The sequence below is a fragment of the Cheilinus undulatus genome, linkage group 22 (genome assembly GCF_018320785.1).
Source record: "Cheilinus undulatus linkage group 22, ASM1832078v1, whole genome shotgun sequence".
NCBI classification, from domain to species: Eukaryota; Metazoa; Chordata; class Actinopteri; order Labriformes; family Labridae; genus Cheilinus; species Cheilinus undulatus.
The window spans coordinates 22,415,642-22,442,820 of record NC_054886.1 but is presented as its reverse complement, the minus strand read 5'-3'; the positions used below and the strand labels follow the sequence as shown (position 1 = coordinate 22,442,820).

General features: G+C 39.5%; 1 protein-coding gene across 5 annotated transcripts in view; it reads left to right on the top strand.

The window, feature by feature from the left end:
* Positions 1 to 27,179, top strand: part of LOC121504157 (pyruvate carboxylase, mitochondrial-like) — a 465,432-nt gene that overhangs the window by 212,861 nt on the left and 225,392 nt on the right. For all 5 annotated transcript variants that reach the window (XM_041778797.1, XM_041778795.1, XM_041778796.1 and 2 more), the window contains exon 12: positions 18,655 to 18,837. In XM_041778797.1, coding sequence (XP_041634731.1) covers positions 18,655 to 18,837 — 183 coding nt within the window. The remainder of the gene's footprint in view (positions 1 to 18,654; positions 18,838 to 27,179) is intronic.

Sequence of the window (27,179 nt, the reverse complement as noted above, 5' to 3'; positions counted from 1 at the left end):
AGCAAGTTTGTGGTTACAAATATGGTTTTGGTATGACGGATAAACACAAGAAACACTTTTGGCCTTGGCTTGTAATTACCCTACTGGTGGTTAGACGTGCCAACACCGTGATGATCAAGTATACGGAGGACAGAGGGCTGTAAGAAAAGAGAATTAAAGGATAAATAAAGCCAGGGATGCCCCAGGGACTGAGCCACATAGTGAGAGGAAAAGCAGCAGAGAGGTAGATAATGGTTTTGTGAGATGGAAAAAAAATAGAGCCAGTCTAGAGACAGGAAATGAAGGTGAAATTGAAAGGATAGGAGGAAAATTGAAATAGAAAGGAGAGGGATGAAGTGGTTTTATTTTGGGTTGAGATATTTGAGTGACATTTGGTGGTAGATGTGGACTGGCCCATGTCAAGTACTAGCCTGACACGCCAGACTGTTTCACATGGCATGGGATAGAATTCATATCCATTTGTTTCACCACTCCTAGATGGCACTTTGGCCAGGCTGGAAAAGAACAACTTAGTTGGTGTACAAGATGATAAGAGCAACGAAATATGACGTAGACGGCATGCACCACACCAACAGCTAGACAGTCAGCCATTGCTATGATGATAGACGGTTATTCACCATCAGTGGAACCAGGCAGTAAATCAAACTCTCAAAAACATCTTTCAGTCGGGATGCAGCTGCCTCATTTTTGCCCCTTTTAAACCATTCTTGACACTTTTTGACCTATTTCACCAAATTTAACCCCTTTCCACCACTTACTCTGCCCATGTTTGCCCTTTTTATTTCTTGTGAACCCCTTAACTATATATTTAACCCTTTTCACCACTTTTTCTCCTTAATTTATTCTTCTAACCCCTCTTTGTTACTTTTTGACCACTTTGACCAATTTTAACCTTTTTTCCACTTTCCCTGCCTGTTTTTGTCCTTTCTACTTCAAATGACCCATTTTTGCCACTTTAAACCAAATTATCCAAAATTTCTAAAGCATTCTGATCATTTTTTTCTATCTGTATTTGACTCTTTTTGAACCATTTTCTTCAAATGTAACCCATTTTCCTAATTTTCTTGCCCATTTTTGCCCTTTTCTTTTTATCTTTTTTTCTACTTAAAAGCAGATGTTACCAAATTTTTAATCATTTAATTTAAAAAAGTTAGATTAAACTTTGCCATATTTTAATCCATTTTCACCACTTTTTCTCTCAATTTTTACCTTTTTTTTTTTTTACCCATTTTTGCCATATTGTAACTGTTTTTCACCATTTTTAACCCATTTTCTCCACTTTGCCTCCCATTAACCCTTTTGCCCCATATTACCCGTGTTTCACATGGTGAACCAATTTTCCCACATTTAACCCAGTTTTTTGCCTCTCCAAACCAATTTTGAGCCATTTTCACCACTTTCCCTGACCATTTTTGACCTTTTTACTTCTTGTGGCTCCTTTTTTTAACTAAATTTTAACCCCTTTTCACAACTGTTTCTCCCAATTATTCCCTATTTTGACTGATAATAACCCTTTCTACCACTTTTGACCAAATTTTGTCAAATGTAAAACAATTTTCTCCACTTTTTCCCCTCATTTTTGCCTGTTTTAACCTGTTTTCGCCACCTTTTGCCATTATTAAATTTTTTTTTTCCTTAAAGTCATCTCTTCTGCTTTAGTTTTTTGCATTCTGACGTATATGGGCATGATGGCTTAGCGATGAAGTCTTACTTTACTTACCCAAGGGTTTAGTTCATTGTGCCATCCTCTAACACTACCAAAAAAGCAAATTGTTTAAGGAATTGACGTTGACATTAAAATAGATAAGACAGATTAACTTTACGATAGACCATGATTTTGGTGACCTCCATGACCCCCCCTTCGGCATGGGCCTGGAAAGTGCACCCCTTTATAACCCCTTATGGGTGGCCTTGCAACTGCAACTGTGACTTGTGCTTTTGTACTTTTAAAAACAAATGACAAGAACCTAGATTTATTTATCAGCTTTCTACTGTTGAACCAATCTTGTGCTGAGCTGACCCCAACAACAAGTTGTGGCCTAAGCTGTGACCTCTGAGAACATCACACCCCTGCTATCATATTTGAAGATTATTTTAAGTTTAAGGCCCTTTCAGTTTTTTGAACCTGGTTTTATTGTCATCTGACTAAGTTGAAACCTTCTTAGATTTAATGTGTATGACTGGGCTGCTTGTAGGTCTGCAGGCTTGTGTGAATCGGTGCACTATGAATCTTTTGATGTCTTAGCTCATAAAGATTGCACAGGAGGAATCCTTTAGACCGGAAAGAAGGATGCATTTGAAGAAGCCTCCAAACGATGCAAGCTTTAAACTGGGACACAGCTGTGGAATTTTTTTCAGAAGGGTTTTCTTTTCCATAATGAAACCTATAAATGGAAAAGATGAGTCTAAGTAATTTAGCTTAAAAGGCACCAAATTAAGTTCACACTGGTCTCCTTGCATGCATCACTAAGGCAGAGAATCAGCAGCTAACTCTGGGCTAATGAAATAGGATTGATCATGCTCTCTTGTTTTTAGCTTAGGGAATGACATGGGGGACTTGAGAAGGCAGAAAATGACTTTTAATTAAAGTCAGACCAATAGACCGCGCTGTCACCATATTGGTCACCGGTCACAACTACTGGAAAGATTTGTCACCGGGCCACTGCAGTTGTCTATTCATCGGAGAGGTCCCAGTAATGATCCAAAACAAAGGGGAACCTCTTGGGTTTCTGTGCTTTTGTAGGCAGTAGTCAAGGGAGAGAGGGTCTTTGTTGGGATTGAATACAGACATCCATTCTGAAATCTATGCATTGGTTTTCAATAAAAAGCAGATCGATTTATGGCTCCCCTTGCTAACACCCAATAGTACAATCAGGGTGACCTTTAAATGATCTGGTTGGAAGAAACTGGTAGCACGCATGGTGAATTCCTGACATCCAGTCAGATGCTGAAGAGAAAAGACTGTCAACATAAAGGTGGACTGCTTTTATCATGTCTTTACCTGAAAATGAGCCTATATCCATCCTCTTTTCACTCAAGTACTATCTATTTCCACATGTAATATGAGATCAAGATTAATCATAATGTTCAACAAAAGAAAACTCTCCAGTTATTGGCATGTTTTGTGTGTACCACGTGTTGTTTTTCCCATTCCAAAGGCTTTCACTGCAGGGATGTGACATCAAAAGAATTTTTCAGTAAACTTTTACTGAATATTTTCATAGACAAAAATCAAGGTTTTCCTTTCACCATCACAGTGTTAACTTCATCGTGTTTTCTGAAAATGTGTCAGGCTGTTGATTATTTTGTGCTTTTAAGGCATTACCACTTACGCTGGCCATGCACTGTGTCAATTAAAGTCCCTGTAAAGTAAAAACAAAAAACAGTATTTTAGGTTTGTTGTGTGACAGGCCACCATGTTTTGAACCACTGGGCCAAATTTCAGGCATGAAAAACATCTCTAAGTTTATGAAATGAAGCTCCAGAATCTTGAAATATGAGGCTCTAATTCCTTTCCTTAGGATGGTGTGCGCGTGTCTGTTGAATGAGCTGAAGCCATGCCCACTCATGAGAAACTCATTTCCGAGTTAAGTGAAGATAAGTCGTTCGCCTGTTTATGAGATGTCTTTGCTGATGCTACTCTTTTCTAAATAGAAGTCTTCAATCATGGTTAGAATTGGAAGCTTTTATTATGAAAGACTTGGCAGGACTAGAACGTGTCTGTCATCAGATACTTAGGGCTTGAACTGTTACTGCTGCATCTGGTTCAAGTGAACATAGACAAGCTCTCCAGCAACTAGCCTTCCCCCTGATCTTATGGTGCACTACGACCAGAGCAGAGAGACCGAGGTTTACTGTTTTCTGCCACAAATCTCTCAGTTATGATACTTTAAATGGTACGTAGGCCACCGTGGCTGATGGATTTGAAAACACAGCATTTAGTTGGCTGGTAATTTTCAGTGGCGGCAGTGTCATTCGCTAACAACAGACTGTAAAGAGATGAACTGCTTGATGATTTTATATCGCCGTAGCGTAAGGGGAGGCGGGGCGATTCCCCATAGTAATGTGAGGTGGTGGGTCTCTGTATTTGCCCTGCCCAAATTAAACCAAGCCAGAGAAGTTGTGAAAAACATTCTAACGGTCTAAATCCAAATTTAATCACACATAGAGTTTTCACATTTTTACAGCAACCTTATTCCAACATATATAGTGCATTAAGACATACATTATGGATTTCACTTTACAGGGACTGTAAGGCTGTTTCAATCCAGACTTTTGAGCCTATGACCAATTTTGAAGTTGCATGATTAATTTCAGCATGATTGAATACTGTTAATCATGCAGTTTACATGGCCACAATGGACAATCACTGGCTAATTAGTGGTTCCTGAATGGTCAGGGGAATTCTTTTTTACTTTTGGTCAGAGGACTGCAATCTCTCACAATGCCAGACTGCCCCCGTCAATACACACACATTGTCACGCACACACTTTCTCGCTTCATATGCAAATAAACACAGGCCCTCATTCACCTTCATTAGCCTTTAAAAATACTTAATGATTATGCCAGACCATGATGCAGTACAGGGAGAAGGAGAAATGTACTTGTGCAAGAGAGGTCCAGGGTTGTGGATGACTATGAGCTAAACAGAACAGAAAAAAGACCAGATTATCTGTGATTGACAAACGGATCAGTATTATGATACAGTAGTATCTCGAATGTACTGCATGAATGCAGACCAGTGAAGGCTTATTTATGCTTCCTTTACACATGAAGATAAACTGACAGTACAACACAACAAACACTACACATATGCTGGCATGTCTGTTTTGTTGGGGTGGATATCAAGAAGATTCTCCACTTCTCCTTCAATCAATCAATATTTATTAGTGTAGCGCCTATTCATACCCAAAGCTACACTATATTGCCAAAAGCATTCACTCACCCATCTGTATGATTGAAGTCAGGTGTTCTGATGACTTCCTGGGTCGCTCTCAGGAGCTCAGGGAATTCCAGCGTGGTACTGTGATAGGATGCCACCTGTGCAACAAGTCCAGCCATGAAATTCCCTCGCTCCTAAATATTCCGCAGTCAACTGTCAGTGCTATTAATACAAAGTGGAAGCATTTGGGAATGACGGCAACTCAGCCACAAAGTGGTAGGCCACGTAAAATGATGGAGCAGGGTCAGTGGATACTGAGGCGCAGTGCACAGAGGTCACCAACTTTCTGCAGAGTCAGTCGCTGCAGACCTCCAAACTTCATGTGGTCTTCAGATTAGCTCAAGAACAGTGTGTAGAAAGCTTAATGGAATGGGTTTCCATGGCTGAGCAGCTGCATCCAAGCCATACATCACCAAGCGCATTGCAAAGCATCGGATGCATTGGTGTAAAGCACGCTGCCACTGGACTCTAGAGCAGTGGAGACGCGTTCTCTGGAGTGACGAATCATGCTTTTCCATCTGGCAATCTGATGGATGAGTCCGGGTTTGACGGTTGCAAGGAGAACGGTGTTTGTCTGATGGCATTGTGCCAAGTGCAAAGTTTGGTGGAGGGGGGATTATGGTGTGGGGTTGATTTTCAGGAGCTGGGCTTGGCCCCTTAGTTCCAGTGAAAGAAACTCTGAATGCTTCAGCATTTTGGACAATTCCATGCTCCCAACTTTGTGGGAACAGTTTGGGGATGGCCCCTTCCTGTTCCAACATGACTGTGCACCAGTGCACAAAGCAAGGTCCACAAAGTCATGGATGAGAGAGTTTGGTGTTGTGAACTTGACTGGCCTGCACAGAGTCCTGACCTCAACCCGATAGAACACCTTTGGGATGAATTAGAGTGGAGACTGAGAGCCAGGCCTTCTCATCCAACATCAGTGTGTGACCTCACAAATGCGTTTCTGGAATTCCCATAAAATTCCCATAAACACACTCCTAAACCTCGTGAAAAGCCTGCCTGTGAGTCAAGGCAGGTGACTGAATACTTTTGGCCATATAGTGTATCTCATGACATTTTACAGAGAGGGTGGTGTAGACCGTACTCTTTGATGCATCTGCAGCTCTGTCCAGTCTCTGCTAAGCTCTTTTGTTGTAGTTATGTATCATTGTACCCAGACTGAGCTAGCACCATTTCCAGTGCATTTAGAAAGAATTCAGAGAGAGTATTTCTCCAAATAAATTAGAAATTTAAAAAAAAAACTTAAATTTCACATTGACATAAGTATTCAGAGCTTTTGCAAAAACTCTTGAAATTTACCTCAGATGCTGAAAATTTCTCGTATTTGTCGCTGAGATGTTTCTACACCTTAATTGGAGCCCACCTGTGGTACATTAAATTGATTGGACTTGATTTGGAAAAGCACTCACCTCTCTATAGAAGGCCTGATGTTACAATTCACATCAGAGCAAAAACCAAGACCTGAGGTCGAAGGAACTGCCTGCAAAGCTCAGAGGTTGTAGCGAAGCACAGATCTGGGGAAGGCAACAACAAAACTTCTAGCTGGACTCAACGTTCCCAAGAACATAGTGGCCTCCATAAATGTCAAATGAAACAAGTTTGACACAGCCAGGACTCTTCGAAGAGCTTGTTGCCGGCCTGAGCAATCTGTGGAGAAGGGTCTTAGTAATAGAGGCAACTAAGAACCCAATGGTTACTCTAGTTTGAAAAACCATACGTTCTTACTACAACTACAGTGTACATCAACTTGGCTTGATCTCAGGTGTGCCTTAGGCAACAAATGTTTGAAAATCCCTGATGTAGAGCATAAATGAGCCTCGAGTTTATTCATAATTGAAATTTCCATTAATGGGCAAACAGATCTACCATTGGATCAAGCTAATTCTAACCTGAGAAACAATTCCACACAAATAAATCAGTTTAACTGGTAATTTCCTTGACAGTGTTGAGTATAATTACTGAAAGATTGTTTTTATTTTTGTTCAGCTGGCTTGTACACCGCTTTCCACATTATTATGCAAATGACATTTTTCTCTTATTTTCCTAAATACTAATGCAAATGACAGAAAAGTTTTTAAGTCATCAGCTGTCAGAACATAATTCAGACGTTTGTGAACAAACTTCATAATGATAACTGTTATTTGAAAAAAAAAAACTCAAAATGCACTGTTCCACATTATTATGCAAAGCAGAGTTTTAAAAGATTTTATAGGTTGTAAAGAACTGAAAATGGTCATTTATTGAATTTGCAGTATTAGGAGGTCATATTTACTGAAGTCAAAAGCTATTTCAATCAAAAACATCTTAACACGCAAAGTTACATGTTAACATTGGAGCCCTTCTTTGATATCACCTTCACAATTCTTGCATCCATTGAACTTGTGAGTTTTTGGAGAGTTTCTGCTTGAATTTCTTTGCAGGATGTCAGAATATCCTCCCAGAGCTTCTGTTTTGATGTGAACTGCCTCCCACCCTCTTAGATCTTTAGCTTTAGGATGCTCCAAAGGTTCTCAATAGGGCTGAGGTCAGGGGAGGATGGGGTTACTCTATGAGATTCTGTCATTTTATGCCTATAGCAGCCAATGACACAGAGGTATTCTTTGGAGGATCCTACACCTTGAGGTTGGTGGGACTCCAGAGGCACCAGCAACTTCAAATACCAGTTTGCTGCTTTGTAACGGCATTTTATCAGCTGCTCTCTTAATCTGATGAATATGTCCGTCAGAAACCTTCCTCATTATGTCTTTATCTGCACAAACCTGTCTGTGCTCTGAATCAGCCACAGACTTCTTCACAGTACGATGATCACAATTAATTTTTTGTGAAATATCGAATGTTTTCATTCCTTCTCCAAGGCATTACACTATTTGAGGCTTTTCGGCAGCAGAGAGATCCTTTTTCTTTCCAATATTGCTTGAAACCTGTGGTCTGCTTAATAATGTGGACCAGTGCATTTTGAGGTTTTTATTTTTTTTTTTTTAATTATGGTTATCATTATGAAGTTTGTTCAAAAACATTTGAATTATCCTCTAATGGCTGATGACTTGAAAAATATTCTGACTGTCATTTGCATTCATATTTAGGAAAATAAGAGAAAAATGTCATTTGCTTAATAATGTGGATATGTATGTATTGTAATGTAATGTATTTTTTGCTCCAAAATAAGGTTTTACATAAAGTAAAGGTTTTCAGACTTTAAAGGTAAAGTTCTTCTGCCATTAGGATGAGATAAAATTAAAAACTTATATGATTAATGATAATAAATGTCATTCCTATTAGACCCACTGTATCTACAAGTGGTAAAAGTGACCTTTTTAATCTCAGCTGATATAAAGTATGAGATCTTTCCTTATTAAAATTGTGATGAACTTGTTGACTCCAGGGGTTTGCCGACAGCACACTGACTAGATTTAATTTCAGCATATCGCTGTTACATGATCCAGACACACATCCCAGTTAGTCGAGACATTAATGCACCAAGTTTTGAAGGGTACAAGTAATTAGATTCAAGACGCAGCCAATTTTTTCATGGCTTCACATAAACTGTCACAGAATTCCTTGGGAGTCAACCCACTTCTGCATTTAGACATGGAATGAAAAGTAGGAAGACACTTCTAAGGCGAGTGGGTGAAACTGGTGACCAGCGTTTTGAAGTGGGATCTTTTAATCTGTTTGTCTCTGAGGTCACCTACTTCAGTGTTCTTTCCTGAAGTTTTCCAAGAGAAACCTAAAAAGTCACACCAGCAGCACTGACACCAGTTTTGATGCATCAGGTTTTGCTTTCTAGAAAAGTCTTGCTGCAAACAAAATGTATTTTTTAACATCCTCCCTGTCTCCCTTATCTTCCCTCACCTCTCCCCCGCCTCAATTCATCCACACAGCTCAGCCTCAAACATTAACATGGCACTTATCTCCTCTTCTCACCTCATCCCTGTGTGTTATTCTGTCTCTCTGGCTTTATTACTCGCTTTACCTTCCTGCGCCACCGCTCCTCTCCCTCTTTAATTGGTACAATATCAGTCGGAGCTCAGATACTGCTGTCACTTTTTCTTTCTGTGTTCCATACAGGCAGCGCTTGTTGTCTAAGTGCTTTCTCTTCTTATATTAGCTTCAACTGTATGTGTGCAGTCTCTGAGCTTCATACATAAAAACATCTTTCCACAGACAAGGGAATATTAAACTAGGAAGCATCAGGAGTGAGAGTCGGGTGAAAGTCACAAAAAGGTTAGGAAGAGTGAGGGAAGAAAAATAAGGCTTATTTGAGGTGTTTGTAAAGTGGGGATAACAAGCAAAGTGGAAAAGAGAAATTAAGTCAGTGGTAAAAAGCTCAGGGAGACCTGGAGTGTTCGGTAGTAATACAAAGGAAGGCAATTGTGAAATCTTGTCTTGGGCCTACTTAAGGTGCCTGAGGATTTGAGCCATTACCGTGTTACAGCTCTTAAATGGGTTTAGTAAGTAACAAGGATTTTGTTCAGTTGTTAGTGGAACCACCTCAGACCCGTCAGAAAGGTTATTGTCCTCCTCATTTCTCCAAGTCACTTAATGTTGCACTTTTAATAACCAACTTATCACAGCATTTAAAACAGCTTTTTATACCTGCAACCATCTTAACTGTGCAAATCTGAACAAGGCAGGCTGAATCAATGCTCACTTTGTGGATTTATACTTTGCAGTGAAACTGCCTTCTAAAGACGAGTTCCTGCTCTGTGAGACAGTAATTAAAAAGGAGAACTTTCTACACAAAATCTATTAGGAATTCCGTCCACAGTTACCTTTTTTGGTAATGTTTAAAAACTGGACGGACACATTGACTAAATCACTTTGAACGTAATGTCAGACTTAACAAGCTAAGCCATGGTCTGCACAAACATCAGCATACCAGAGAAGAAAGTAGAAGGAACTGAAATAACTTGGAAAATTATAAATGATGTGTGGAAAAAAAGGCTTACCTAGTGGCAAAAATTGGCTGAAAAAATGTTGAAAGTTGTATCAGAGTGACAAAATGTGAAGAAAGTTGCAAAAATGGGATAAAAATGGGTTGAGAAAGGCAACAAGGGTCAAAAATTGGTGGATAAAGGGTGGGAAGTGGTTAAAAAGTGGCAAAAATATGTTAAATATGTCAAAAATGGGAAAAAGTGGCAAATATGGCTGAAAGTGGCAAAATGGGCAGCTAAAGCAGCAAATAGACAGTGAAAAGCAGCAAAAATAGGTCAAGTGTGGGGAAAAAAGTGGTGCAAAGAATGGTGAAAAGTAGATACTCAGTGGAAAGCAGGGTAAAATGTGGTTCATAAAATAAAATAAAAAAAAACAGATAAAATTGGGAAAAAATTTGTTAAAAGGGCAAAAAAGGGCCCAAAATGGGCAAAGAAATTGTGAAAGTGGTTAGAAATTGCAAAGAAGGTGTTAAAATGGCACAATGTATCAAATAGTAGCAACAGTGAGTGAAAATTGCAAAGAATGGGTTACAGAGGAAAAAATGGCAAAAAATATCAGCTGAAGTAGTAAAAAGGCACCAAAAAGCAACAAAAATTGGTTAAAAATTTGTAGAAAAATTGTGAAAGGTGGTAATGGAGTAGCAATAATGTGAAGAAATATGCAAACATGGATTCATTGAGACAAACAGCATCAAAATTGGGCAGAAAATAGTGAAAAGCTCTTAAAAACCACAAAATTGGGTTGAATGTGTCAAAAATAGGCAGTAAATAGCAAAAATGGGTGAGAAGTGGCAACATTGGGTAACAGGAGAATATGGTCAGCCAGATTAGTGAATAGGCGGTAAAAGCAAAAAAAAAAAAAAAAAACAGGCTAAGCATCCAAAAAATCAGTGCAAAAAGTGGTTACACAGTGGCAAAAATGGGATAAAAGGGGCAAAAATAATTAGAAACTTAAAGCCATATTAACTATTAACCCTGACAGCTAACACGGTCACCTGTTAAACCATAACACCCTTCATTGACATGAAACCCAATGAAAGATCTTGTTATTTTTCTTGTCCTTGCTGGTCAGCAGGTGTGGGCTGATATTCACTCCAGGTGAACGTGTATGTGATGTAAATTCAGGCATATGGAGCATTCCTGAAGCAGGCTACATTACTTTAGTTTAGCACAGTAAGCAGATGCGTTCGGTCAAGCTTCCTCATACCTGGGATTGTAGAATCCACAGTGAGTCTTAATACTTTTCTTTTGGGAAATCAGGATGGGCTGAGTAACTCAGGGCTACATAGAGGCAGTACAAAGTGTGTCAGGCACAGCACTGCAAACATTACTAAGAGCTAGCGCTTCTAACGCTAACACCGCAGCTAAAGAGCCCTACACATCCTGCAGCATGTGTTGGCCCTCCCAAAGCTGTGATCCTGGCACCACGCCTGCATGACATGAATGTGTCAAAAATAAAATAGAGATTTTTTTGATTGCTTTGTAGAAAAACGGAGTGTTTAGTTTGTTATAATTGCTTACTAGTCAAAATATCAAAAGTCAAAGTGACAGGAAGTAAAATATAATAGTGAATCAGTTTTATGATTTAAGCCTTTTGGATGTAAACAACCAAAGTCAGTTTTTTTTCCCTTTTGCTAAAGTGAGGCATTTTTCCTTATCATATGAAATTCACATTGTTGGCTGTGATATTTATCTCCATGATGAATAGCAGTTCACTGTGACAAATCCACTCAGACAAACACAAACCCATTTTTCCTCACTACAGTTCACAGGTCAAATTATCTCCCCAGTTGTTGGCTGAAATCCATTTAGTCAAGCCCCTGACGGCAAAGTGTCCAAAATGTGTGAACATCAAAACAGAAGGTGTTTTCTCCCTCCTAAAATAAATGTCCAAATACAACTCTGGGGCTTTAAATTTTTGAACAAATGCTCTCTTGCTGTGTTACACTTGTAGGGCAACTTATCAGTATGCTCAGGTGAAACATATAACCACATTTTTCACACTGCTGACTTTTTTTGTTTTGGTTTCAATTTGTCACAGTCTGCGACACGGTAACTTTTGTAACCGGGGCCCTGAAATCCACCCAAAAGCTATTATGAGGTTCTTAAAAATACATGGGCATCAGTGGGGAAATCTGTTGTCTTTCTGAATGCCTGAAAAGAAAGTTAGCTTTTGAGAAATATGAGATGTCATGCTTTTAAGACAGCAGGATTGGCAGTGAGGGTTTGTAATGTGCCCATTGCAGACCAGCACTCTTTCATGCAATGTCAGAGAAATACACCACTGGCCTATTTTGCAGCTGGAGAGTTTCTGTGTGATATACTTCCAACACTGAGAAATGAAAGGCAATTGTAGACCGTGAAATGGTGACAGAAACATAATAAGCTTGACTGACGACAACTGGCATTATCCTGTTAGAAGCAGGCAGAATGTAGAGAATCTCGACAATAGTTGCTTGGATGCAGGGATGATTTCATAATGAACCTGCATAATTGTAAAAATTGCCAATCATTTGTACAAGTAGCCAAGGGAATGCATATAGATGCCAGTCATTGCATGGAAATGACCGAGTCCATTAAAATGCATTGCCCTTCAATTTTGACTGCAGTGAAAAAATGAAGGTAAAATGGAAAATGACAATGACCTGAAGAGAGGAGAAAGTGGGTTTTTCTTGTTGAACAGCACCCAGGGCTGGAAGCTCTCACCTTGCCTTCAATTATTAACTAAGTACCTGGCTTTATATTCAGTTTTTTCTGTGCAGATTCTCTTTCTCTGTTTGGCTACAGGATCCTTTGTGGCACTGCTTGGGTGCATGTCCTTGTTGAGCGCATGATAAATGCCCTCTCTCATCTCAGCAGGGTGCTCCTGTTGCACTATTCAACTCTTATCTTTATGGCTCAAAGCCTAAAGTCATATATTTAAAATTTAAAAAGGCTCAAACTTATATCCACAGTATAAAGGCGCATTATCACCAATTACCACAAAGTAGCAATCAAACAGTAGACGATGACTAATGAGGAAAAACGCTCACACCATAATGAGTAAAGTCCAGTCAATATTTAGCTTACTTGGATTTATTTTTTTCTTACAGTTTTTATTCAAGTGAAATTCAGTTTCACCACGGACCTTGAGGCCATGCAAGACATGACAGCTGGAAGTATTGTAATTTTTTTCCCCAATTTATTTTCCTCTGCATAACAGCCTCCATCTGAGTGATTCCAATAACCACTGCTGCTTTACTGGGTTCCAGTCCAACTATGTATCCCAGATATATGTCTGTGCAGAAAAGTGTAACGGCAAACATCTGTCTTGCTCAATGTTTGATTAGTCTCCTGACACCTGCAAGACACAATTGTTTACAGTTAGGAATTCAATTTAGAAAAATATTGGTCTCAAAATGTTTTCTGCACAGATGTCTCTGTGGACATGTACTTATTTTTTCCCTCCTGTTCTCTCCCACATGCATTTTAAAATGAATGCACATTTCCATAAATTATCAAAAGTATTGCTGTTTCTTTGTCTGGATTCATTTCCATCAGTAGGTAGAAACCTACTGATGGTCAGTTTCTACGTCTCAAACTCTATATAAAAGGGAGCATGTTACCGCTTCTAACTGACTACCATTCAGAGACCACTCCCATCCTCTCCTGCCTGCACCTGCACTGTCTCGGCTCTGAGAGCTCCAGCGATAGTAACGCTGCTGCTGGAGCCAATGGACCTAACAGGTAGTGATCAGAACCATTACGGTCCACCACGACACTATAGCCTGGGGGCAAAAATTTGTTTAAAGTGTCAATAAAAAGATCAAAAATAAGTGGCGATATTGGGCAAAAAAATAGGTCAACAAGGGCAAATAGTGGCAAAAATGGGTTGAAATCAGCTATACTGGTCACAAGTGGTAAAAGGAACTGGCAAAATATCTCACAAAGTGCAAAAATAGGTTAAATGTTGTGGAAAAAAATAATCAAAAAGCAACAAAAAATAGGTTAAAATGGCTGACACGAATATCAATAGTGTGGATGCTCAACATCCCCGCTAATTACTTGGTTATCTTGCTTGACATGAAATGTCCCAGACACAGAGTACTTTACTAGCAACAAGAAACTGCTTTTTAAAGTGTTAGTGATTAAAGTGTAAGGGTAAAGCATCCAAAGAAGTGAATACTTTTAATAGACACTGCACTTTAAATGATGCTGGTGGCTGAACTGGCTTCATTGGTGAATAGACAAATCTAACTTTTTGGATTAAAAATGATTGATAATGGTGCATCATATCTGCGGCCTCTATCTATGTGTTTTTTCATATACATTAACTGTTTAATGTTGACAAGCTTGATACTCCTTGGACTTGCATTTTCATTAAATATTTACTGTATTGCCTTTAATTTACTCTGTTAGCTTGTAGTATGTAATCACCAAACATGCTGACAGCATCTCAGCCTATTGGGCTTTATAGAAAATGTTTGAAGACCACCAATCAGGTCAGTTTTAATGAGCTTGGGCTTCTACAGATTGGCAGCCCATCAGTTAACATCTCCGGCTGGCATAGACAGCTCCCAGATGTGAAACTGTATACAAGGCTGTGGGAAAATTTAATGGTGTCCAAAAACTTAACTGCAGTGGAACAAAGAAAGGCAAGGATGTCAGGGAGCAGACGTGCCTTTGAGATAGTTACTGATATTTCCTCTTTTATCACTTCAAGTAGCTCAGTGTTAGCCAGAGGCACAGACTGTGAGATTTAAAATGGGATGTTGATGGAAATAGCCTCGATGCTCAGTCAGCTGTAGTGAATGTAGAGCCTGAAAGCTATGAACTCTGTTGGTTTCATTGTGAGCAATGTTTGGCTTTTTTATTGTATACTTCCTTACAATGTGAAAAGAAACACCAGACAACCGTTCAACAGCTAGTAAGTCCCTTTAACACAGCAGGCAACACTCTATCAGTCTTGTGTGTGTGATCGGCCTGCTGTGTTAAAGGTTGAAATGGAACAATCTTAAAAGACGGTTTGTTCGCTGTACAGAAATCTGTAATGAATAGAGGGAAAGTAAACAGAGTGTAGTTTTTCCCAGGGGCATTTGCTCAGAGGAAGGTTGGCAACTGCCTCAAGACTGCTGAGAAAACAAATTGCCCCACAGCTGGCAAAATGTGCCTCCTCTAAAGCACCCATAAATGTTCCTTTCATGAATTTTAGTTTACAAAACACTTTGATGAGCAACAAGAAAAATCCCAGAAAGGAATGAATAGAGTGGTTCTTTGTAAATGCGTTATAACCTTTTTCCAGTTTTCTTACATCAGATTTTTAGTGTGCATTATCTTTCAAAAATGCTAAACTTTATGACTGTCATCAGCAAAAAGCAGCATGTAGATCAGCAATGCATGTCATTTATTAATTATACTACACCTGTTCTTATGGGGAAATCATTTTATCTACTGGTGTAGGTATCTTAAATATTGTAAATAGTTGGAAAAGAAGGAACATATTAATGCAGGGTACTGCAAAATTAAAAGAACCAACATTGAAATGCACATTCAGGTGTTAAACTCTCCTCTCTCCCACTAAAACAAACCTGTGATGGCATACTTAACTCATGTCTGAGCATAAAAAGGATTTTTTTAAGTGTCTCTGTGGTGCAGATGAAACCGGCACCGCCCCCCGAGCCCCTCTCGTGATTTCCGCTTGAGGAAATTGTCTAGTGCTATATGTTACAATGCTAAATGCTTGATTTATCACAGAATCACTGTGCTGTATCTTATTAAATAGAAATATGTTGCAGCATGACTTACCTTGGGATTCCTTTCCCCTTCTTGTTCTATTTTGCCTCTAATTTAGCCTGTAGTAGATGAGTAAGGACCATCATGTACCTTTTTTTTTTTTTTTTTCTTTTACAATCATCCCCACTTCATATGTATCCTTTAGGTTTACTCAATCAGGCCGTCCTTTGAACAATCCTTGCATAATCACAGCAAGTGAAGCATATGAAATGTTAGAGTAACCATAATGTCACAACAGCAGCATTTTAAAACCATGTTGTGCAGATAAAAAAAATCCAATCTGCAATTTGAAAGCATGTAATCCATGCAGAGTAGCTTTCAGAGTCATTCACATGCACATCATTAGTCATGAGATCTCCTTCAGTGACACTTGAAGTGCTGATGACCAGCCTCAAGCCTTTAAAATCAAAGAGCAGTGCTGGGCTTCATGAAAATCACCTGGAAATTGGGGCTTTGAGCCTTGAAACGGCACACTGCACAGGTGGAGAGGACGTGTGCGTGGGCGGCAATACTCATGACAGTTTCCTCTGCCTTTACATCTCATATATTAAACAGCTTTTATGTATGCTTCCTCTTTTAACTCGGCCTCCATTTTATACTGAAAAAGATCAGAACTCTGACTTAATGAGGGATAATTTTGTGAACCTGTGCCAGACTTTGAAAATTAGACCTCAATTAGAAAAAACTTTGATGTCCAGTCATGAAATGAATTTGGCATATAGCTTGATGGTCATTAGATATATTTAATTTTCTCTTTTTTCCATTAAATTTACTTCCTGTAAGTAAATTTATAGCATGGGTGTCCTAACCATTTTGATTGATTTGCAGTTAATTCAAGAAATAGAATGAAACATGGCCAACTTTTGAACATGAAGCTTGTGCCTGACTATATTGCACTTAAAAGTTTCAGCACAAGACGGTGCTACCATGCTACTTCTGTCAATAAATATCTCAACAAGAAGAATTAATTGATGTTTTTTGTGACTAAAATGAGACAACACTGTACATGGCAAAAATATTGGCAATCAAAGTATTATCTTGTTTTCTAACTCCCTGATGGGTTTCGGGTGCAAATAGCAGTTCCAAGAATATTCCAGGAGCTGAACCAGTGGCAGCCAGGCCCCCTTGAAATCTGACTGGCTTTCTCAAAAACCTGGAAATGATTGTCTGTCTCTTCAGCCTCTAGCAGCACAGAGCACTGATCTCATGCAAGCCTTTATCAGCTGATGGCAAGCTGATTTGCTCTCAGCACACTATTGTCCAGTCACTCTCATGCTACCTTATTTAGACTGCTCTTGCCTGGCCACACTCTGCCGCTCTCTCTGCAAAATACTCCACCCCAGCTCCTCCTTCATTCTGCTTCTGAGTCACGCCTCATTTCCAAATATGTATGTCGACAGGAAGTCAATTTATTCCAGTGGGAATCTCCGTTATTTCCGACGTACATCTCTGCAAGCTGCTCTTGCAACCCTCCTCCACCCCAGCTCCTCCTTCATTATGCTTCTGGCATAGTCAATGCCATTCAGTTGTCATTGATGCCTGCTCTGGTCTGGAATTTGTGCTGCTTCTCTCCCTGCTTTAGGCTTTCCTTGTCAGCACAGGAAGAGCAGGAACATGTGCTGTTTCCATGTAGTCTCATGGGAGGGCAGGGGGATCCTCGAACGGCCGCATCGCCAAACATAAATAAAAGCAATAAGTGCTAATTAATAACTGCCGATGAAGAAATACTTACAGCTGCAAATCATGTGTTTTTCCTGACTGAACTAGCCATTTAGGCATACTCAGTCAATTTAAGCATATCTTAACCTACATTATATTGGTTTTACAAACTTATCCCTCACCTTGTGGATATTAAAGTGGCCACAACATCCTTATGTATTTCTGTATGTGGCCCTCAGTGATAAAAGTTTGGACACCCCTGTTTTACAGCAGCTGGTTATGGATGGCCCGTTCTCTTTGACTGCTTAACCATCAACCATTTGTCATAGTACAGTAAAACCGCAGCACATTATGCTAACGTGCTTTATGGAGAGAATTATACAATACTTTGATCATTTTGAGCCATTGGAGATGAATAGCTTTGAAGAATGGGGCGAAATCACCCCGGAAAAAATGGTGGAGCTGTAAAGAGCAAAAGCATAATGAAAAAATACTGTTGGCCATAAACGCTGGCAGCTCTGCACATCTACATTGTCTGAAAATATTACCGGCATATCATCAGTTTAAGAAAACATTGTTATAATTATCATTTCTGCTCATCCTTGTCTCCCAGTCCTCGAGGGTCTCCATATGTTGTGGTGTCGGACGGGCCTCTCTCTCCTCTTCTTCTCTCTCTCTCTGCTCTCTTGTCAAGTGATTTCAGAGTAGTACAGCCTTTCTGTTTCGTACTAATCTCATGCTTGTTTTCTCCCCTCTCATTGCCTTATTCTGCTCTTCTCATTTATCTGACTGCCATCGCCTTCAAGTGCAGGTTAATTGACTGTATAAGCACCTAACAGATGCTTGCATTCCTGCATATTCTTCATTGCAAACTACTAACAAGCCATGCTGTGAGTGATGTTAAGATACACTTAAGAAATGCAAAATCCAGCACAATTATTATCTATTTCTACAAAAGCATGTCAAAAAAAACTGAGATTACCAGCCCACATAAGCAGAGACAACAATAACATCCCTAATGACAAAGCTGAATCCCAAATGAAAAATTGTGTTTTTCTTGCCAACTGCAGCAGAATCCACTTTAATCAAATCCACAGAAAGCTGTATACATCCTCTATTTTTCACTGCTCTGCCTCCAAATTACATTCACTTGGTGTTAATGAACAATTATTCATTGCAATTTGCAGACTCTCTTTTTAGAATGTTAAGTAAGACTGAATGCATTTTGAATATTTATTTGCCTCTGCAGTTCACCATTAATCATTCTTAGCATTTTATACATCAATTGTTGACATTTTTCTGCTACATGAAGTCCTTCATTCTTTCCTCTCTTCCTGCCAGGTCTTCCGCAGCGGTGAAGGCATGGGCATCCGTCTGGACAGCGCCTCCGCCTTCCAGGGTGCTGTCATCTCACCTCACTATGACTCCCTTCTGGTTAAAGTCATCGCCAGCGGGAAGGACCTGCCCACAGCGGCCTCCAAGATGAGCCGAGCCCTGGCCGAATTCAGAGTGCGAGGGGTCAAGGTAAGACATTCTGTCACTGCTGGCGCTGCATCGACAGCATTTTTACTCTGTTCTCATTTATCCCTGCTAATGAAAAGCGGATGACTTCTTGGTGTTCTCTGCTGCAAACAGCTTGAAAATAGTCCTTCTGATGCTGTTGAAGCCAGTCTCTGAATGGTTAATGGAATGGTGCAGTTACAGCTGAAAGTCTCACAGAGGAACAGATTCAGTGGTTTCTGTTTCATTTATCAGCCACAGAAGTGAAAAAAGTAATTGTAGGTTTAAGGGCTGCTCTGTTTTCAGACACTCTCTGCATGACCCATCTGCCTGATTACATGCTCTCTGTTACACTTTATGCTTTAGGAGCTAATCTGCCTGTGTGTACAGTGATGGATACAGAAACAGAGACCTCTAGTATTTAGAGAGATTGTGCTGAACATTATCAGCAGGTGTAAACGTTGTTGACAGAAAGCAGCAGTGTCAGCAGAGCTGGTGCTAACAGACGGCGAAGATGGAGGTAATTAAAAATAATGAGCTGGCTTGTTCATGATCCAGTCATATAACAGAATGATGTCATTAACATCAAAAATCTTCTGCACCTTTGAAGGAGTTTATATAAAATGTTTTGTTTTCAAAATGGCTTTTTTCAAATGAATCCAGGTGTTGATTTGAAGCATTCATATTTGCACCAATAAACCGGCAAACTTAGAGCCGGATTTATACATGGGAGGACTTTACTTGTTCTTTTACTGTCCATTTTCAGTTGTAAAACACCCTCTAAAAATGTTAATTATATGACGCACAGTGAAACAGTAAAGCAAGAGTGGGGAAATTGTAAAATCTGCTGAAATATACGCATAATAAACTCTACAATACAGAGAGAATGGTAGTTCTACCACTCTGAGTTCTGCTTTAAGAGATGGATGATGTTTAAAGGCCTGTTATTGAGGTGTTTGATAAAGCACACAGAAAAGCTTTCTTATTTTTTCTCCTTTTCCTTCACACATCATTTTCATACAAGTTTTTTTCATGTTTCAACCTCTGAGGAAAAACAAGCAGCAGAACAACTGAAGACTTACTTTGGCAGCAGAGTTATTAGATTTTTTTTCAATCCAGACTATGAATGAACTTTTCTCAGTGTCTGCATTGAGATTAGCAACAAGTGCAAAGTTTGATTTCAAGTTTTGTTTGAGTACAAACTAAACACAACAGACTCAGTGTGCAGGGCTGGAGTGCATGACTTTTTATGGGATTAAGGATAAAAAAAAAAAAGCTTATACGAAAAACGGACCTAATGTGTGACCCAGTGTGTTTACACTGTGTGATATAGAGTGAAAACGTCCTCATTTTTACCATCTCCCCCTTCCTCTTTTATGAAATTAGTTCTCTTTTCATACTTATTTTTTTCTCTGTTAAACTGTTTAGTATTTTCTTTACCCTGTTTTGTTTTTGCAGGCTCTTTTTATGTTTTTCACTTTTTTTAAAGTTCTCATTTTTCACTGGCAAACCTGCAGTCTTTGGCCAGGTGGTTTTCTCCACTGCATTTGTAACATTTTCTAATATCCATCTGGGGCTTTGGTTATATAGCATATCGCTGACCTTTTTCACCAACCTGGCCACTCTGTTCCATTTACCAGGCTCCTTCATGCCACAATATCCATGTTTGCTGCCTCCACTGCTTATGCAAACTTGAGCAGCCTCTGCTGCATCCTGTTATTTATGTCACAGATCAAATGATTTGTCAAGGAATCACCAAAGTTACAGTCCTGCGCCAGCTTTCTCAGTTCTGCCACATAATCGCTCACACCTTGCATACTACTCTGGTGCCCTCTATCAGCACTAAGATGCAATAACATTCCGCAGTAGCTTCATAACACAGTGGAAGTCCCAGAATTATGGCTTTTAAGGATTTTTATGAAAAATTTGTACTTTTTTTTTTTTTTTTTTTTTTTATGGCACCATTTTGGAACCGGTAAACCCAATAAGTCTTCTGAAATGTATCAAGGACAATTGGCGCTATGGTTTGGCATGTAAATCAACACAGACACTGCCAAATAGAGTAGTAAGCTTGTTGATTTCACAATATCAGTTATAGATATTACAGTTGTTTTTCTGCTTTCTATAGATTGTGAACTGCATGCAGGAAATCCCTTAGCCTCTCTGTATAGTTTGGATCAGTTATCACCATCATTGCCCTTTTTCATTCAAGGATTTCTACCTGAAGTGAAAACAGCTCTAAAAAGTAGGGGCTTGCTGTTAAATTTGAAACAATAAATTCCATCAGCTTGATCTCACTTATTCCTCAGTCTGTTTTGAATTAGTCATGATGAGATGAAATTGCAAGTCAAATTGGTCTTCTCAAGTCTAATTTCTCATTTAACTTGGAGTGCACTTTACAAACTGTCAGAAGATGTAATAGATTAATTTTCCCTTCTAATGAAGTCAGAAAGTGTTTGGTCGTAGGCTAGATGTGATGAGATTTGGACACTTTCCTTTGTACTTATCACTGTGAATCATGTTAACATACACTTTGAAAAGCACACTGACATGCCTTTGTCAGAGCAGCCGCGATTTGAATTCATTAAGTACAACAACAGCAGTTTAACTGAGGAAAACAAGAGTTTTTCTCCAATAATGCAAATGAGGACAGTGTGAACAGACTGCTGTGAGCAACCTTTAATACATACTCATCAGACTGAGTGAAGTTATTTCTATTCTTTGCAAAGACTTTATACCTGTTGTAAGGTCTTGATTAGACAAGTTTCTCTCTTAAGTGCAGATAGCAGGACAAATCATGGCATTTCTTTTTAAAGATTCTCAAAAGAACCACAGCAAAACTGTCCTGTTTAGAAACAGGGTATAGAACTGTACCCTGATAGCTCTGAATCAAAGTCTCAGAGCTGTTTAGAATGGGCAGCCTAGGTTTAATGTCCCATAGTTAAAAACTAAAAAAAATTCAGGTACCTGTGTCCTTGCCAAAAAATAATCTCATGTACATTCTCTTTAGAGTAAACTCTTTTGTTTCTGAGTATTGATGTAGATTCTGTGCTTCGCTTTATGTCACCAGTTAAGACAAAGTTGATCATCTCCCTGGCATTTTTATGTTCTGAGGATGAAAAGCCCTCAGGTTTTGTCCTTCAAGGAGTCTTTTAGATCCTTTCCCTCTGGATGCTGGAATCACCTCAGGCATACTGTGCAGAATTTTAGGCATGTTTGGGCTAAAAATTAAGGGTGGAGTAAGGCGTAGATGTAGATAGTAAGCTGGCTGAGGCTGGGAAGGAGGATTGACGCGACCCGGGTCGTGCTCTCTTTGCATATTACCAGGGGCATGGAAAATAATCTGTTGAAAAAATAACAAAGGCCACACGTTAAGAGTGGGTGAATGTGGCGAGGTCTGGGGGAGTAGTAGGGTTGCAACGAGTCCCTGGTCATGCTGTGGATGTCCTAAGGCCCAAGAGCCGCCAATGGTTTTTGGGCCTCAGCTTGTAAAGAAACTGTTCTTCTCTGCTCTGTCCTTGTCTATTTCTGTATGAAAATAGCTGTGATCATTATAAGAGATGGCACAACATAGAGAAACACAGAGAGCTCAGGTTTTCTATGTTGCCATTTAGTTTACTACACCCACATGGTGTCATTGTAGATTTGCCCATACTGTTTTTGAGAAAAAGGCTTTGGAATCCAGAGAACCTGGATTATTACTTTAAGACAAGAACTATTCAATATCATTTTGGTTTTCCTCAGCTATATATAAAATAAAAAGTAAGTGTTAAGTTTAAAATTCCTGTTAAGAAGATTTTGTTTGTGTTGATTTTGGTGCCCCTGTAAACAAGGCAGTATCTTTTTTCTTTTTCCTGATGCTGCATGGTATGGGTCTATGCTCAAAAAAATCAATGCATCAATAGATCATCTCATGCACCTTAACAGTGCGCGTCGACACAGATGTACAGAAATTATATTGCCATAAATGCCATGACGGCAGTTTTTAAATATACATCCCTGTGGTGTAGTTAACAATAAAGCCAGAAGATGGCAGCAGTCTTGAAACTGTATGATGCAGTGCATACCCTACTCCGGTACCATAGATCATAGCATCTATCCACTGTCAGCAATATTAAAAGCAAGTACGGAGTTGGACATGAGTCCTGCAAGCAGTGCAATAAACAAGGTAAAACCCTGCAGCAACACCAATCTTCATTGACATATGACAACAGGTTAATAAATGGAACAGTAAGGCTCATTAAATCTAAATAAAGGCTGTTATGGCAGCGTGTTACTGCTTTGTCTGACATCTACTCCGTCTTTTTTAATTCAGGCATCAAAAAACATGGGATAGAAATGGTGAAACTTGTTCCTGATAGTCCCTTTTTTGTAGATGAAAATCATCAGTATTAACTGGTCTTAAAATGTAAAATCAGTATGGAAGTGGACAGGAAGCCAATGAGTACAGGACAGGACTGGAGTCATCTTTTCCTAAACCAGTCATAAGTCTACCTGCAACATTTTGGCCACATTATGGGCGTGAAGGGCAGCCCGTATAGAGGGTATTACAGAAGTCCAAGTGGAGAAAATAAACTTACAAACAGCCCTCTGTTAGTCATTAAAGGATAAAAAGGCCATGAAAGGGCATTTGGAAAATTTCGCCAAAGAAAAGAAAAATTGACAAGAACTGTTGTTCAATACCTCCTTGTTTTTGAGCTGGAGCTTTGGGCAGGGTTGCTTCTGCTGTGTCAGAATGCCGCTAGTAAGACGACAGAGTGTTGGCAACAATTCCAATTCCTGTTAATGCTCTGGTCTGCTCACAGAGATACAGCACTGTAGGCTAGCATACTCATAACTCTAAGTTTTCCTTTTATTCCCTTATGATAGTGTTGATACAGTAAATCTAAAAACAGAAGCACAATACTTTCAGGTCATTCTGTGACTTGGCTGGCACATATAGCTGTTGTAGTTCCCAGAACATTAAAAACAATATAACCTTTACATTCAAGTGAAAACCAACATTTGTCAACCAAACTTTGTGTTACTTGACACTTGACAGCAAACTGTTCTCCTCTGTTGTGTGGAATTATGTTTGGCATTTCAGAAAGCTGTCTTTATCTCCCGCTTCTGTTAGCCTGCATGTGTGTGCATGGTGTGTGTGCGTATTTGTGTGTGCATTTTGGAAGTAAAATGTCAACCCTTCCAGCAGCTTAAATAGAAAGAAAAGGGGAAGAGAGTGATGGACAGGAAGGCGACAGGACATGACGAAGGCAGGTAAAGACGGATAGAAAGAAGGAGCGGGGGGAAAACGGGGAGGAAAGGGCAATCAAGATGGGGAGACGGCAACAAAAAATGACAAGAAAGGTGGTACGTCCATGGAGGTCGGTACACCTGTGGCTGTCGTGTTTTCACTGCAGTGCAATGCCTGAATGAATTTAGACAGTTTGAGGAGTGATGTTATCTCGGTTTTTGAGACATTTTCAATGTGACTACACCAGTTTTGTTGGAGTTGCTTGCAGGAAACTATAGCAATCGCATTTGTTGTTCATATCATTAAGGGGGCTTTCACACCTGGGCAGTTTGGAGAAGTTGTCCCTAAACAAATGGGGCATCTCAATAAATTAGAACACAGTACACACAACTGCAATCATGGGGAAGACTGCTGACTTGACGGTTTCCCAGAAGACTATTTCTGACACCCTTAACAAGGAGGGTATACCACAGAAGGTCACTGCTGAAAGGACAGGCTCTTCTCATAGGCTGTATCAAAGCGTATTCATGGAAAAGTGACTGGAAGGGAAACGTGGAAAGAAAAGGTGCACAAGCAACAAGGATGAGCTAAACCTTTTGAGGATTATCAAACAAAGTAGACTGAAGATCGTAGGGGAGCTGCAAGGAGTGGACTGAGCCACCACAAAGACGGGTCCAGTAGAGGGGACTACAAGTGTCGTGCCACCCCTGAACCACAGATAGCATTACAAGCTTCTCACTTGAGATAAGGAGAAAAGAACTGGCCTGTTGCTCAGTGGTCCATTTTACCTTTAAAAAAATGGTACACCCCCTCTATTGGAACAGTGGGGCTAATTACTTTATTTTGCTGTAGACTGAAAACATTTGGGTTTGACATCAAAAGGTGAATATGAGACAAGAAATCAACATTTCAGCTTTTATTTCAAGGTAATGACATCTGGATCTGATAAATAACTGAGGCGATAACGTTATTTGTAACGAAACACAGTACAAGTTTTGGAACAGATAGACTTTAAATGGATTAACTGAGTTGAATAAAACCCACTGACATCCCCAAACTGCATTCTTCTTGCCCTGATTAACTCCTGTGTTGTTTTAGCAGTGTGTTTTGGGTCATTCTGTTGCTCGGTGATGAAGGATTTCTCACTCAGTTTGGTTGCATCTTTCTCTAAACTGACAAACAAAATGTTTCTGTAGACTTCAGAGTTCATTTTGCTGCTGCTATCATGTGGTACACCGTCAGTGAAGATTAATGAGCTCATCCCAGAAGGAGCCATGACATTACCTTTACTGTGTTTCACAGGGATTGTCTGGCCTTTTTGGCTAATTCCAGCCTGACCTTTCTGTTTTTCTTGCTAATGAGTGGTTTGCATTTTCTGGTGTAGCCTCTGTACTTTAGTTTATGAAGTCGTCTGTAAACAGTAGATGGTGATACCTTCACTCCTGCCCTCTGGAGGTTGATGCTGATGTCACTAACAGTTGTTTCAGGGTCTTTCTTTACAGCTCTCACAATGTTTCTGTTGTTAACTGGTACTGTTTGCTCATTCACAGTCTGTTACTGAGTACACCAGTGGTTTCTTTCTACTTCAGGACATTCCAGATGGTTGTACTGGCTATGGCCAGTGTTTGTGCAATGGCTCTGATAGGTTTTCCATCTTCTCTCAGCTTCAAAGTTGCTTGTTTTTCAGGACACAACAAAACACACCTGTCAGTCACATGTTCTGATACTTTAGTTCACATGAAAAATGGGTGGGTTCAAACGAAAGCCGTTTATCAGATCCAGATGTAAATACCTAGAAATAAAAGCTGAAATGTGGATCTCTTGTCTCATTATCATCTTTTAATGTCAAACCCAAATGTTTTCTGTCTAGAGTAAAAATAAATGAATTGGCCTCACTGTTCCAGTTTGTTTGTATGTTGCCAAGTCTGAAACTGTTCTAAGTATAGAAAACAGCTATCAATCAGTCTTCTTAACCTTTCTTGCTATAAAATCAAGGAGACATCATAAAACAAAAATTAAAGTGTTTAAAGTGTTCAATCTGGCCCACAGGGAAAGCTATCAGATCCTAATTAGACATATTAGTCTTTTGTCTCTTCTCTAAATAACAAACACACTAAACTGTAAGGCGCACCAGTGCTAGTTTAGGACCATCTGTCCTGTGCAAATTGCTCATCTCACAGGTTGATGATCTGTCATGTGAAACCATCTAATGACTGAATAACTAACAGGCTCAAACACAAACTCCCTTAAGAACGTCAGATGCTTTCTAGCCACATTTGAGTTAATTTCCAGACCCCTGTGTATACCATGAAGAGGAGTGTTGTGGTTTAAGTAATTTCTTTGAGGAAGCACTTATAAAAGATCAAATATTACTTTTTTCCCTTAAAGAATAAAGAGGGTGAGTACAAAACGATATGAGAATTTGTCATTATTCTCCACTCCCCATAAATATACCTCAACCGCATTTTTTCCAAATGAGACTTGTTTTGCAGAGACTTTAACAAACTGAGACATTTAGATGTGAGACCCTTTCTAAATGTGTGAGTGTGGCTCTTTTTGTTTTTCAGATGTTATTTTTGTAACACCCAGGGCTTTGCTTTAGGCACTGGTGTCATTGCCTCTAATTTTTACATCATCTGTTCAGGTGGGAGAGTTAGAGGTGACCTGAGGTTGCTGTACCTACCTGCATGTGTGTATTTGCCTGCATGTGTTGTGTGATCGTTCCCGTCAAAAGAGGCTCTTTGAAGAATCGTGGGTATGTGAAGCTTCATCAGAGCTGCCTACATCACAGGCCAGTTTCCATTTGAAGATCATGTCAATGTTGTCCATCTGTTCTGTATTTTAATTTCAGTGAAATAGTTAGATATTGACTTTTTTCTCTTGGTAATACTGATTATTCAAAGAGCATGCTGATCTTTCTATTTTATTAACCAGGCCATCATGCCTCTGACCCTGCAGAGCATATGTTAATCGATAAAATGGTATTTTTGCTCCCGCTGTCCTGCTACATAGATAAGATCCTCATTAAAGATAGTTTCCTACTCCCATCTATTCAGGCTCAAATTAAATATCAAAAGTCTTTTAAACTATTATCCCATGGTTGATACAGCAGGGATTTAGTATATAGAGAATG